The 13,989-nt window shown below is 39.8% G+C and overlaps 1 protein-coding gene across 1 annotated transcript; it reads left to right on the plus strand.

Moving 5' to 3' along the window:
- Nucleotides 1-2,945: 2,945 nt before the first annotated feature.
- LOC112431240 (apoptosis-associated speck-like protein containing a CARD) lies at nucleotides 2,946-13,704 on the plus strand. Its single transcript, XM_024799781.2, has 8 exons — nucleotides 2,946-3,307; nucleotides 4,083-4,127; nucleotides 4,739-4,780; nucleotides 5,642-5,901; nucleotides 7,164-7,314; nucleotides 10,739-10,783; nucleotides 11,832-11,864; nucleotides 13,273-13,704. Exons 1-8 carry the CDS (start codon nucleotides 3,058-3,060, stop codon nucleotides 13,530-13,532), a joined length of 1,086 nt encoding a protein of 361 aa, XP_024655549.2. The 5' UTR covers nucleotides 2,946-3,057; the 3' UTR covers nucleotides 13,533-13,704.
- Nucleotides 13,705-13,989: the final 285 nt, after the last annotated feature.

The raw sequence follows: 13,989 nt of genomic DNA on the forward strand, positions 1-13,989 counted from the left end.
TCAAAATCCACAGTGGACTACCTCAGAGGTTTTAAGTTGAAGGTTTAACCTTGTCTCTCACTTCCCTGAGCATAACATTGTAGAAAATCTGTTCCAAACAAAGCCACACGCAAGATGGACTGAGAATCAGAAACAGAAGAACGCAGAAGGAAGAAATCCACAAAACAAGAACTAAAAGAGACTCAACTGCTATAAAAAGGCTTTACATTGCTGTCATACTAAAGTGGTGCTTGCAAGAACTGTGGGGTCCCTAAACATCTACTTTGAGCCCTTTTTATTATTTTAAAACTGTAAAAGATGGAAATAAAGTATTCTTGCTCAGAACAGTCAAGAAATGTGTCAAGTTTATGCCTTTTGAAAACCACATCGTCTTTTACTCTCCTAGCTGTTCACACTAACTGAAACGTGGAGCTCAGAGGAAGCTCAAACGTTAGCAAATCAGTGTTAATATGCTGTTATTCTTTTTTTAAATTTAGGATATTATTATTGTTTGATGAAACTTTGTGTTTTTAATGAAGAACATGTTCTGTAATAGTAACAGTTAAACTTACAGGTTAAGTTAAATAACCAAGGTTTATGCCATAATATACGAAAAGAAAAAAAAAAAACAGAAGCATCGTCCTACTATCATGCCTCACTTCACCTTTGAAATGATGTTCATCCTCTGCTACTTTGTATGGACACTCAAAAGCAACTGTCATAGAAATATAAAAAACAATGTTAAGGGATTTTATGCTGCTGTGGTTTTACCTGCAGAGGTGTTTTCTAGTGTCTGATTTTTGCGATTTGGCCGTCGATTTGAGGTATTTGTCATTTTTTAGTTGCCAGTTTTGCCTCTTTGTCTATTTTTCCACCTGGACACTCTTATTGTGACTTTTCCACGTCTGTTTATATAATTTACAAGAGCGATCGTGGCTCAAGAGTTGGCAGTACGTCTTGTAATCGGAAGGTTGCCGGTTCGAGCCCCGGCTCGGACAGTCTCAGTCGTTGTGTCCTTGGGCAAGACACTTCACCTGCCACCTACTGGTGTTGGCCAGAGGGGCCGATGGCGTGATATGGCAACCTCGCTTCTGTCAGTCTGCAGGGCAGCTGTGGCTACACCTGTAGCCTCCACCAGTGTGTGAATGTGAGAGTGAATGAATAGTGGGATTGTACAGCCCTTTGAGGGCCCCGAAAAGCGCTCTATAAATGCAATCCATTATTATTATTTAACTGTATTGTGTAAATTAATAAACTAATCTGCAAAGCTGGAAGCATCACCGGTCAGAATTTGGAGGCGATTTAGTCGGTGAGGGTCAAAGGTCACTGAAGAAACAGATAAGCTGCTCTCCTTCATGGACGACCCGTCACTCCCACTTCACACTTCTCCCTCAGACCTTTCAGCCTCACTGCCATAACGAACACTTCGGGGAATCATTCCTACTGATTGATTTTAGCATGTTTGCACAGTCGGGGGGAGTACTTTTTTAGCCAGAAAAAACATTTCACTGTATGTTGTACCAGCTATAACTACATGTGACAAATAAATAAAGAATTGAATTGAATTGATCTTTAGTTATATCTGTACAATAAGGCTTCAGTCTGTCACAGGTGAACACACCTGTGAGGCACAAGATCCCAAACATATTTTCTATTATACCTTCATCCAAACGTTTTTCTTAGCTTTAAAGTGTACATATCACTTATTAATGCCATTTGCACTTCTCTCTACACAATGTCAGGGTTGCTTTTACTGTTTTTAACTAACTTTGTTTTTATTTTTCTTAGTTTTTTATCACGGTTGCAAATATAAATTCCTGCACTAACTCATAGTATAAGGCCCTGACTGGGGGCCTGTGGCACTTTTATTTTAACTGTGGCTGAGACTGTACTATTTTTACATCCATCCATTAAAATAAAGCACATCCATGCATTACATGGATTCTGCTTTTTTCTGCTTAGGGTGTAAGCAGAAACACGTTTCACTGTACCCTGCTCTCTGGGACACTAAAAGTAAAAATGATCTGGTCTGGCATTATTTTTTCATGATGTGGTTCTGCTTTGTGCAGTTTACATTTTCCTTATGGATATAAACTCTGGCTTTGAAAATATTTGCATTCATTAAACACTCCAGTGATTTTCTGAAAGGTTTTATATGCTGAGAAAAACATTACTTATACAACCTGACCTTGCTCCCTGTCAGTTACTGAGTAGTTTGTCGGCGCAGCAGCAGTTTAAATTATGTTTAGCAAGCAAAGCAAACAGCGTGGTGAGTTTTTCTTTTGGATTTAAGCAGTGGTATCACTGACTTGTGAATCGAAGCCCCAAAAGATGAAAGTTGTTTGTGTTTCTCTAAAGGAATGAAATGTTAGCTCTCATATGTTGAAAATATGCCATTATACTGTAATAGATGGATGTGATCTATAAGGTGGTCGGCTGGAAATGAGTGATGAACGAGGAATTGCATAACTGTAACTGTGCTTGTTACACTGTGACCCATCCAGTGAGCCTGTGAGGACCTGCGGTTAGTGGGCTTCTCCCGTTTGTTCCATGCTGACAGACATCACAGGTTTCCTTATGTTACTTTAGAAAGGCCGAATCTGTTTTGGGCTTGTGGTGGTGCAGTTAAAGAAGACTGAGTTTGTAGCTTAAGCTTAGATAAAAGTGTCCGTTCCCAGGCTCATGACTGTGGTTGTTGCCCATGTAAAGGGTTAAATGATGTTACTGATATATTATTAATCATAATTATGTTAGTTTTGCACTTACACTGCTAGTGTTGCTCCGAAGCAATGTGACAATAACAAAATAAATACAAATAATTGAAATATCTGCCCTGAGATACATCACAGAATTGTTAGGCCTGTGAAATCACTACACTGTGAAATAATCTGTAAAAGCTGTGAAACAGACTGAGCTATTATAAAGAGTATTTCTGTTTCCGAAGGCATTTGAATGCACCGTTTTTTTCTCTCTTACAGTTCCAAATTGCTTAAAGCAGCTTTACATAGCTACTCTGGCACCACACCGGAAAGCAACAGCGGTTACAATCAGAGGTGCAGTTTTGGATCTCGGTGAATAATGGCCAAAACTATCAAATCCGCTGTGGCAGACACTCTGGAGGACTTGGAAAAGGGGAACTATGAGAAGTTCTGCCACCAGCTTCTGGACCGCAGAGAACCGCCGCGCGTAAAACGCAACAAGGTGGAGGACAAAAGCCGTCTGCAGGTCACAGACGCGCTGGTGTCTATTTTTACTGAGGAGGGGGCTCTGAGGGTGACTCTCGAGATCCTGAAACAGATCGGCTGCAGCGAAGAGGCGAAAGAACTCGGTAAGATCAACGACTGTGATTCTGCAGCCTAAAACCTGCACAGACGGAGGTCAGGGTTTAATGATGGCTGAGTGTTCGGATGCTGCATTTTCACTTTCATTTTTCTTATCTGACCAGAGCCTCTCGATTGTTTTTCAGCGTTTATTTAATAACAGCGAACAGAGTCACTCTTCCATACGTGTCCGAGCCCGTTTTACTCCCGATCTGCAGATTAAAAGTGAAGTCAGCGGGCGCGACCGAGCCTAATTAGAGCAGCTACTTTATGCGCCGTTCGCGTGTAACAATTAGAAATGTGTACGAGGAAACGTTGTGCAGAACCTACACCCGTACAGAAGGACTGCGACCTATTTTCATCGTGAGACTGTGTTGATGTCGTTAACGCTAGCCAGAATGGGGAGATAATGCTGGTATAAGTTCCGCATTTATCGGCTGCCAGAGCATGGAAATGGCAGACCTCTTTGACGTTGATCAGGCACTGGCGCCATGCGCTTGGCGCATGCGCACAGATGCGATTTCCCAGTCCCACGATAAGTCTGGACTTCGACTTCTTGAGTAATAATAATCTTATAAAATGTCCTGATAGCTCTGATGGAGCTGAGGGATACGTCATTCCTCTGTATAAATGTGGAACTGAAGCCATAGTACGTGAGGATCACTTGTTCTTCAAAGCCTGTAACATTACACCCATGTATGATATTTTAATATTACTGTTCGTCTCTGTGTGATCCACTGAAACACCGTCACGGACTCTAACACTGTGTCTTCATTTTTGCAGAGGAAGCTACAGGTGGAAATTCCTCGAAACCTGCTCCCACTGACGGTGAGTTTCACCTTTCAAATCAGCCTCGACGGGACGAGGCTGATTTGCTGTTTTCCTTTCTTCTTTACCGACATTTCACAGTATAGACCAGTGCTACGTTTGATTTAGTTTTAATCATAATTTTTGTCTAAATTCTTTTAGCTTTAGTTGACTAAATATCGGAAGATTATCGCAGACTAATTCTAAAGCTAATTCGGTTGATTAAAGTCTGTAAAGGTTTTCTGTGCTCGTACTTTCCTTGACGTCAAATGCGAAATGTGTCCATATGTCTTCTCTTCTCTTCCAAGCGTCGACATTTTGTCCTGTTTTCACGGGAAACATGGAGCGTGGACGCTTTGTCTGCCCCTCCCATTCTGATTATTGGTGGCAGATCAAATTGTGCGTAAAAGGGGGGCGACTTACTGGATCGCTCCTCCCGCCTCTACACACCATTAATTAATTCTGAATGATTTGTCGTCTCCCCAGAACATTATAGTCCCGTTTTTATTTCCTTGAGTATCTAACCAGTTATTTTCCTCGTGCATCAGTTTTTATTTAACTGAGTGTTAAAATGTGCAACAACACAAACAAAAGAATAAAATGCTCTTACACTAGATCTCTGCTTGTTCCAGCCTCGAGTGCGTCAGCTGGAGCAGCTGGTGGAACCGCAGGCGGTAGGTGAAGACCTCGCCTGTAACTGATCCTGAGTCAAACTAAAACTTCGGACATGGTCAAGCGTAAAAAACAAAAACATGTCCGCTGGATTCACAGAAATTAAGTGTTTCATATTTTGTTGACATGTGCTTTGTTGTGTTCCTACACCCTAACATATGTTTAAATAGCATTAATTAGATTAGCTGAAAGAGAAGCACGAGGATCAAAGTTTGAAACCTTCAGCCCACCATCAAATCTAAGGCCAGTGAGCCTTATAAGGCCCCATAGATTACCATGAGATCACCATCCTCTGGTGAATGATAATCGAACAGGACCGCCTACCATGTGTTTCTCTTCAGGTTTAAATCGTTTGGATGTTTGGAGGCTGGCAGTGACGAAATAATAACTCGACTAAAATGCGTTAAAGCAACGAGCCGGTTTAGAAAATGTGAGAAGTAGAAAGTACAGATATTTGTTTATAAAGGCAGGGAGTAAAAGTAAAAAGTAGTCAGAAAAAATAAGACTCAGGTAAAATACATTTGTATTTGTACTTCGTTACTTCTCACCTTTGTGCCCGAGGCCTTGAAACTGCCAAGCAGCTCCTCATTTCCTGATAATAAAAGAGAAGACTGCAACATTAACTAGATACAATAATCTTTAAATGTCTGGATGAAAAAAGGAAAGATGTCATTTATGTTCTTTTTAAATAGTCGACCAAAAGGAACGAATGTGTTTTTAACATTTAATGAATTTTAATTATGAAATAAATGAATTTTTTAAAGCATTTTGTTATGAAAGCTGAGAATAAAGTAAATAAAATTTTCACATGATAAACAACCCTTAACTTTTTTTTTTTAATTTCTTTCCTTTTCTTTCTCCAGACAAGAACTTTGTGGACAAACACAGAGTCGAGCTGACCAAGAGAGTGAGCAACATCGCACCCATTTTGGATGAGCTCCTAGACAATGAAGTTATCAACCAAGAAACTTATACCAGAATTAGAGCTCTGTCTACCACTCAGGACAAGATGAGGGAGCTCTACAGTGGTCCCCTGCAAGCTAGTGCAGCCTGCAAAAAGATCTTCTATGACATCCTTTTGGCAAATGAGAAATTTCTCGTTAAAGAGCTCAGTGAAAAGGATTAAATGTGTTGAAAAAACAGTTTTTAGACCAAATATAGATCTACCAATATCTACCAGAACATAACATGATTACATTACAAAGGTTTAGATGCCTTTTCTTTGTGGGGGTTTTATTTTACACTTACATTTTTGTAAAAACTGTTCTATGTGTTGCATTTGCTCCTCAGGGCTCCTTTAATTGATCCATTTTACAGGAAAAACTATGGATATTTGAAAGTTTTATATTAAAAAATGTAAATGTTATATATGTTAAAAATGAATCAGCGATGTCATCAGCCATGTTTTTAATCCAAACACGTTTCATCCCAAAACGTAACATATATGTGACAAATCGTCGCTATGTTGCTCGTTCCCAGGCGTGAGAGCGGGTTGAAATTGATAAATGTAAGGTGATGGTTAATGCTAGGGTTAGGGCCGCGAAGAGAATAAAAAGGGGAGTGCTTCAATTAAGAATCCTGAGCGTTCATAAGGACGCAGAGGGGTACCTTTCGCATTACTATGAATCCTCGGGGCCGTGAAGCTGAATGAGTTTTATCCATAAATCATCCAAAGCCTCATTAATCTGTTTTTCAATGTCATCATCTTATTGTAACTTGAAACATAGTGACAGATTTACTGTCCTTAAAAAAAATAAACCAAAATTAAAGTCATGTTTTTCTTGTTCATTTTGATGATTAATTAAAACGTTTTATAATTTAATCTTTGAAATAAAATCTTCATTTTTATCAAATGATTTATTCAAATAATAATGCAGTGTACATTATGGAGGGACGGGGGAGGCAGAAAATCAGAATATTCATTCAAAAAATATGATGGTAAAACACTGGGAACAATTTCTGCACAAGATTTTAAATGATGTTTTGCATTTGTTGTCCAGATATGCGGACATCCCATTTTGGGTTGTCTCGACCACACTACTAAATTTTGCTCTACAAGGGCCTGATATCCACTTACGGGGACATTATACTGCCACTGTTCTATCGAAATCTAAAACGAATGTGCTCATATGTGAATATCAGGCCATTGTAGAGCAAAATTAGGTAAAAAGATAATTCTTTGTTTTCACATTCATCACGTCCCAATCAAGCGCTCGGGTCTTAGGAAGTTACAGGACTTTTTTCAAAGTGGCTAAACAAATATGTAAACACTTTCAACTCCTTAATCAACTTAATCTGTGAAGATCTGAGCATCAAACTTCACCCAAAGAACCTAAAAAACGAAACACTGAATGAATCACTCTGGCACAACATATGGTCTGAAATCATCTGCTTCTGGACTGCAGAGAAAACGTGAAAAAGGCGCGCGTAATGTTAAAAAAAGAGGAAGTAGAAGGGAAGAGGTCACAGACTTTACCGCGGAGGAGGCGCTTCGGTGGTTCTGGAGATCCTGAAACGAATCGACAGCAGCGCAGAGGTAAGAATCTGCGATTAGTTTCATATTTTAAACCCGACACAAACCGCTGCGGTAGCTCGGTGCCAGGGTTTGAAGACTGAGTGTTAGATTATTGTATCGTACGGAGCGAAACCTAATAATGAGCAACTACTGGAAGGACCGCTGACGTATCCGCACATCTGTACAACAAATAAAGTTTAAAACGGAAGCAAAAATGTTTAAAAAACAAAATAAACAAAAAACTTCCCGCTCGTCTTTGCTCTTCTTTCAGTTTCACTTTCTTCTTCAGAGCCTCTCGATTTTACCCCCCAGTCCCCGTTTATAACAGCTAACAGAGTCACTGATCCTTACACTGTCCGAGAACATTTTGTTCCCAAATCGCAGTTTTAAAACGCAGTTTGGCGAATTTGTGCGAGTTGCCTACAACATATTTCCACGACGGTGTTTCAGCTTATATTTGTCCCCAGTGTGATTCCACAGTGTTCCAGATGTTGCTTCCGCAGGTTGATCATTTTCACCAATGGCGTGTCCAGCGGGGTGGCCTGGGGGGGCACAGGCCACCCCCCAAACCAGACTGGCCACCCCAGGTGCCACCCCAAAGGCAAAACAATAAAATTCAATCAAATATCAAATGTCCGATTATGTTTTCACGGTGACGCTCAGATATCCGAGTGTAAGTGAATGCAGCATCGCTTCTGCGCTATGCGCATCACGTTAGCAAAGGTAGGAGAGCCAAGCGCGAAAGATGGCACTGCAGGAAACAATTTTTCGGTGAAAGAAAATGAGGACAGACTAAATGTCCCGGTAAGTAATATCAAGTTTGTTGAGTTTAGTAAACTTCGGTGAAATTAGAATACCAAGGAAAAAAATAACACTTAAAGAATTATTGAAGCTGTGGAATATTTCAGACAGTATGCTACTGAGGGCAGCTAACATAAGAGTTATGCGTTATAAGATATAATCTAAGTCGTAACATTGCTGTATGGAGCTGCAGATTTGGTTGCAGGTTAACATAGCTGGACTGGCCATCGGGCATACCGGGCATATCCCCAGTGACTTATTTATTTTTTTTTGTAATGGCATGAACAATGAGAGGTGGTGGATTGGCCAGATGCAGGTCGATGTGTAGAAATAACTCAGTTGTTTGGTGGTGGCTATGACGGGGCTTCCACAGAGGCAACAGGTGGATGAGGGAAGGGGAGGCAGGAGGAGAGACCCGAAGCAGCCACCAGTCCGAGTGTCAGGTGAACTGAACTTCAGGTAAGAAGTTATGACCTGCAGTCTATCTGGGTCAGATATAAACCAAGTTTAGGTGGAGTTTATTTTCATGTTGCTGACTTTTTACTGTCAGTTGCAATAACTCATACTGCGTTCTAGCCAGTTTGACGGAGTTTTTATACAGCTGGGTGGTGCTATGATGTTACTGATAGTGAACTTTATTTTATTCATAAGGTTAGTTAGTAGAGTTGCCAACGGCTCCTTAAAAAAATGGAATGGTCCCTCATTCAGAGAAAATATTACACGTTTCGTATTGAGCTGAGAAGAGACGCAGTTTGTCCCGGACTTTAGCTAGAATGGAAAAAAAGACACAAAGCTGGATTTATTCTGTCTTTATGCTGCACAGCTGCCTCTTCTCTCATTCTCTCCCCCTCCCTCTCCTGTTGCTACTTCAATCATGAAACTGATCAATGATCAGCTGATCGGCTTTTCTCTCTTGTTTATCGCCCACTTTGCGCCAGAAAGAGGAAACCAGCGGATGTCGCGCTAAACAACAGCACCACGTTTAAGCTTGATCGGCTGTTGTTAGAATTTATTTAATATTAATTTCTAGTATCAGCTGATGTTGGCTGGAGCCACAGCTGTAAACCTGCTGGTCATGATGTCTGTTTAGATATGTGGTGAGAGGGAAACATGAAGATGAAACCAGGAGATGTCCTTACTGAACCATCAGAGCTGAACAGGTGATGGAGAAACAGGTTTACCTTTTAGGTGACATGAATGAGTTGAAGTTATGAACTGTTTCTGAGAGACAAATAACACCAGGATCCTTTTTTATGTAGCAGACAGCTGGTAACTGTGCAGGGGCGGGTCTAGCAAAGTTTTGCCAGGGGGCCAGGTAGGGCATTAACAGGGAAAGGTGGGCACAAAGAAATACTTTTCTTTCTTATTCTCATTTAAAATACCTAGTTTTTATTAAATAATTATCTAAATCTTACAACCAAAGTTTTTATCTGACGTAAAATGTATAGAAATCATACATATACCAACAAGACTGTACATCACTGTCACAACAGGGTTTGTTTTCAGTCAAAGTCTTTATGGCTTTACTACCTGGTGGGTCGGTCTGTAGTAAAAATGCCCAATTTTTTTGTCCCAGTCCAGCCCTGCAGGTTATACTGGCAGTGTCACCATGCCAGCTGACTGTATTTCATCATCAGCCAGTGTTGTTCTTTATCAATATTACCAAAGTTTACGATAAGGCAGCATAGAAAGTATTTACTTGCTTTCAGGTTTCATTCAAATGTTAGTCTTTTCAGTTGTTTCCCCACTTTTTTCCTGTTTCAAAATCAAACACCAGTTTGTGAGAAGATTATCTTCTTTTTTTAACAGGCAGATAAAGTTTTGCATTGGCTAATTTGTCAATTGTTTGTTACAAATGTTCGTATTTTAATTTTCAAAAATGTTTTTGCCCAAAACATATGTGCACTATATGTCAGTAAAAATACTATGCAAATATTGTTGTCCTTGACTGCTGAGTAAACACTGACAAAGCACTGATTGTATCTCTTGTACTTTATCAACGCAGTATCTAAAAACTTTGCACCGTAGTGGTTAAAATCTCATTCTAATAAGAGTTAAAAGTGCATTTGATTATTAGGTTTATAGGATTATTGAATTATGGTTAAGGGTTGGTAGAATTTTTTTTTAAAACATTATCTGCCAATTAAATCTGCCACCCTTCTCCAAATCTGTGCCCCTACCTGGCCCCCCCAACAAAAATTTTCTAGACACGCCACTGATTTTCACTGCCTCTGACTGCAGATGTCGTGCGGTTTGACAGGATTAAAGACCTCGGATGAAGAAAAACGTTGTGGAATAAGGTGCAGGTTTATGAGAGGGAGAAAGCTAAATAATAAAAATGAAATTAAAAAGCGTAGGTCTCCGCGGCTAAGAGGTTCAGCTCCACAGCTCCAGTTTCACATTACAAATGAAAGTCTTGACTTCTTGTGTAATAACAATCATATATAATGTGCTGATGGAGCTGCTTCATTCTTCTGTATAAATGTGGAGCTGAAGCCATTATACGTGACGGCTGTGAGGGTCACTGAGTTTAACCTCCAATAGTTCTTTAATGCCTGTAACATTACACCCATGTATGGTATTTTAATATTACTGCTCTTAGCACCATCACACATCAAACTCTGTGTCTTCCTCATTTCCGCAGAGAACGCTACAGGTGGACAGTCCTCAAAACGTGGTTCCAGTGACGGTGAGTTCCGTATTGTTTATCAAAATGACGTAGTATGAGCTTAAATTTTAGTCTAAATTATTGAGCCGTGTGCTTTGACTATAGAACTTCAAGAGTGGAAACTCGTCTTTATTGTCCCAAAATACAAAAACAACAGAAAAAAGCCGTAAAAAACGAAACAAATGCAGAGAATAACATTCTCAGTATTTAAGAAAAATGGATAACGTGCAGAGTTGTTGTTTTCTGCAGATTTGCAGTTTTTAATTTTAAAAGCTGGAAACTAATGAAAGCTGAAACGATTTTAATCAAAGGAAGCCTTTGAATAAATATCATGGTTTCTGTCTGAAGGGGGAACATTTTCTCAGCTATTCTCACAGTTGTAATCAGCACATTGGTTACTAGGGCAGCGTGCTGTTTTTATTAGCAATGTTTTATTAGCAATAGATCGAATAAAATAAAGAAAAGATAAGATAACCTAATCCTGAAATGAGCTTATCTATGTATGTCCAGTGGAGCCAAATATTAATAACCTAAAGAAGAGCCATGATTTAGTTGGTTTTAATGTTTTCTGGTGCATCAGCCCATCGTTTATTGTTTCCAACCAACTGGAAACAAATAAGGTGCACAGTTTTAAATCTGAGCAGCCCTTCATCCTGTGGACAGAAGGAAGTTGTTTATATTCTATCAGTGTAAAACATCATCATCAGTATTTGTAGTGGCGAATTTCTGTCCCAAGCTTCGAAAAAATAATTCTTCCACTTTTTAATGTGAGCTGTGCAGATTTATTTCTGATTCGTACATACAAACAAAAGATGTCACGGTCAAAAAACTATTTGCTGCTACAGCGCACATTTCCATTGCCATCCTGGCTCACTCTAACCTGCTACCACACATGCGCTGTAATGTTTTTCTTACCCGACACAAATTAAACGCGCAGCATTTATTCTCTAACAACATATCATACAAAATTAAACATGTAACATAATAACTGAAACAGTATCAAAAATATCTCTCTATAGATTGGCTCTAACAGTATTAATCAATAGTTTTTCCCCTCTGCTTGTTCCAGCTGGAGCATCTGGTGGATGTACAATGGCAGACGGTAGGTGCAGCATGAAGTCCTCTCCCTGTAACTGATCCTGACTCAAACTATAACTTAGCCTGAGGTCAAGAGTAATGAAAAAAAAAGATGTGTGCACTGTGAGGCACAGAAATGAAAATAAGTCTTTGAGATTTTGGTGACGTGTGCTTTGTGGTGTTCCTGCAGTCTAAAAAGAAGTATCATTTTAGCCAGCTCCTGATTTTAAAGATTATGCTCTCAGCTGTTTGGTCTCCAAAATCAATGAAATGCAGCCAGATGCTGCTCCTTTTCCATTTTTGCTTGTTTCTTCACTTTTCTGTGGTGCTCTGAGTACCTGGTCCGTAACACTGTTCGCCATCTTCCTTTATTCACATAACTGTCTGATCCTTATCTGTCCCTGCATGCCATTGGTCACACGGTGTGCCCATCAAAGCTGCTGGTTGCATGGATTCTCAGCAGGGCTGAGTGGTTGAGGCTGAAGAGTCGGCTTTTGTCATTTGCTACAAAGAATGAGCTCTTTGTGTCGGCTCGTTTGTGAATGACACATCACTAAACCCTAAGTTCGGCTGTGGTGCTGCAGCATGAGGACAGAAATCACTCAAAAATAAATCATAATAATTTCTCTTGTGAGCACAGGTGGCTTCTGTGTAAAGGTTATGATCAGCTGACCGACGCTGCTACTATTTGTGGATTTAGCCAACTGAACTCAGCAGGCTTATAAGCAGATGTTCCATGAGCTGTGATGGCTAATTTCCAATTCAATCAGTTCAATTTTATTTATATGGCACTGAATCAACGATTGCCTCAGTGTTCTTTAGTACGAAGAATGAAGCTGCTGTTAAGGTGGAATTCAGTATCATTACCTTAAATTTAATTTGGTGTTTGCTGCCCTTGATGTAACCTTGACCATGAGCACCACAGTCTGTTCTGCACAATCCAAAAACAACAACTAAAGCAACCATTCCCAAAGTCAGGAGTGCTGCTGCTAAAAACCCAGGACAGGTCTGGGCTGAGACAAAAATCGGTGGGGGCTCATCATGATGGGTCTGTCTGTCTAAAAAACCTGGACCCCCCATGGCTGACAACCAAGATCACGTGAAGTACCCTCTGAAAGTCGGCTAAAAGATGTGAATGAAGCATCCAGCAGCGAGTGAAACCAGCTCACTAGATTCTCTGTAATAAAAGAGGAAACTGCAACATTAACTTGACTCTTGGAAATTCAGGAAACACAATAATGTTTCAATGTCTGGATGAAAAAAGTGAAAGACATCATTTATGTTCTATTTTTAACATTTAATTAATTTTAATTATGAAATAAGTGTGATTTTTTTAAAGCATTTTGTTATGAAAGCTGAGAATAAAGTGAATAAAATTTTCACATGATAAACAACCGTAAACTTTTATTGTATTTCTTTCCTTTTTTCTCCAGGAAAGCATTTTGTGGACAAACACAGAGTCCAGCTGATCCAGAGAGTGAGCAACATCGCACCCATTTTGGATGAGCTCCAAGACAAGGGAGTTATCGACCAAGAACAATATGACAAAATTAGAGCTCTGCCTACCTCTCAGGACAGGATGAGGGAGCTCTACAGTGGTCCCCTGAAAGCCAGTGCAGCCTGCAAAGACATCTTCTATGAAAGCCTTTTGGCAAATGAGAAATTTCTCGTTGAAGACCTTTCAAAGAAGTAAATGTGTTGGGAAAAAAACACATTTTTAGACCAAACGTACACGATCTACCTGAACATAACATGTTTACATTAAAAAGGTGGAGATGTCTTTTCTTTGTGGAAAATTGTTCTGCTATGTGGTGCCTTTGCTCCTCAGTGACTCTCCTTTAATTGATCCATTTTACATGAAACACTTTGGATATTTAAATTTTTTTATATTAACCCTCTGATGCATAGTGGTCACTGGAGTGGACAGCTACTAAAACGTACATATCTCTTTAATGCATTGGTTTCTATGGTGGAACTGCATATTAGCCTTTAGAGTGCTCTCTGCTGCCATGCTCCATTGAGGTCAATTCAGTGTTCAGTTAGTGCAACTGCAAGTAAATTTCCTCTGAATCAAAGATGGCAGACAAACTGTCACCCCTGCCGACCACTGCTGGCATATCCTGTCAATCCTTCTATGCTAAAAGAGCCCA

Source organism: Maylandia zebra, linkage group LG11, assembly GCF_041146795.1.
Source record: "Maylandia zebra isolate NMK-2024a linkage group LG11, Mzebra_GT3a, whole genome shotgun sequence".
Lineage (NCBI taxonomy): Eukaryota > Metazoa > Chordata > Actinopteri > Cichliformes > Cichlidae > Maylandia > Maylandia zebra.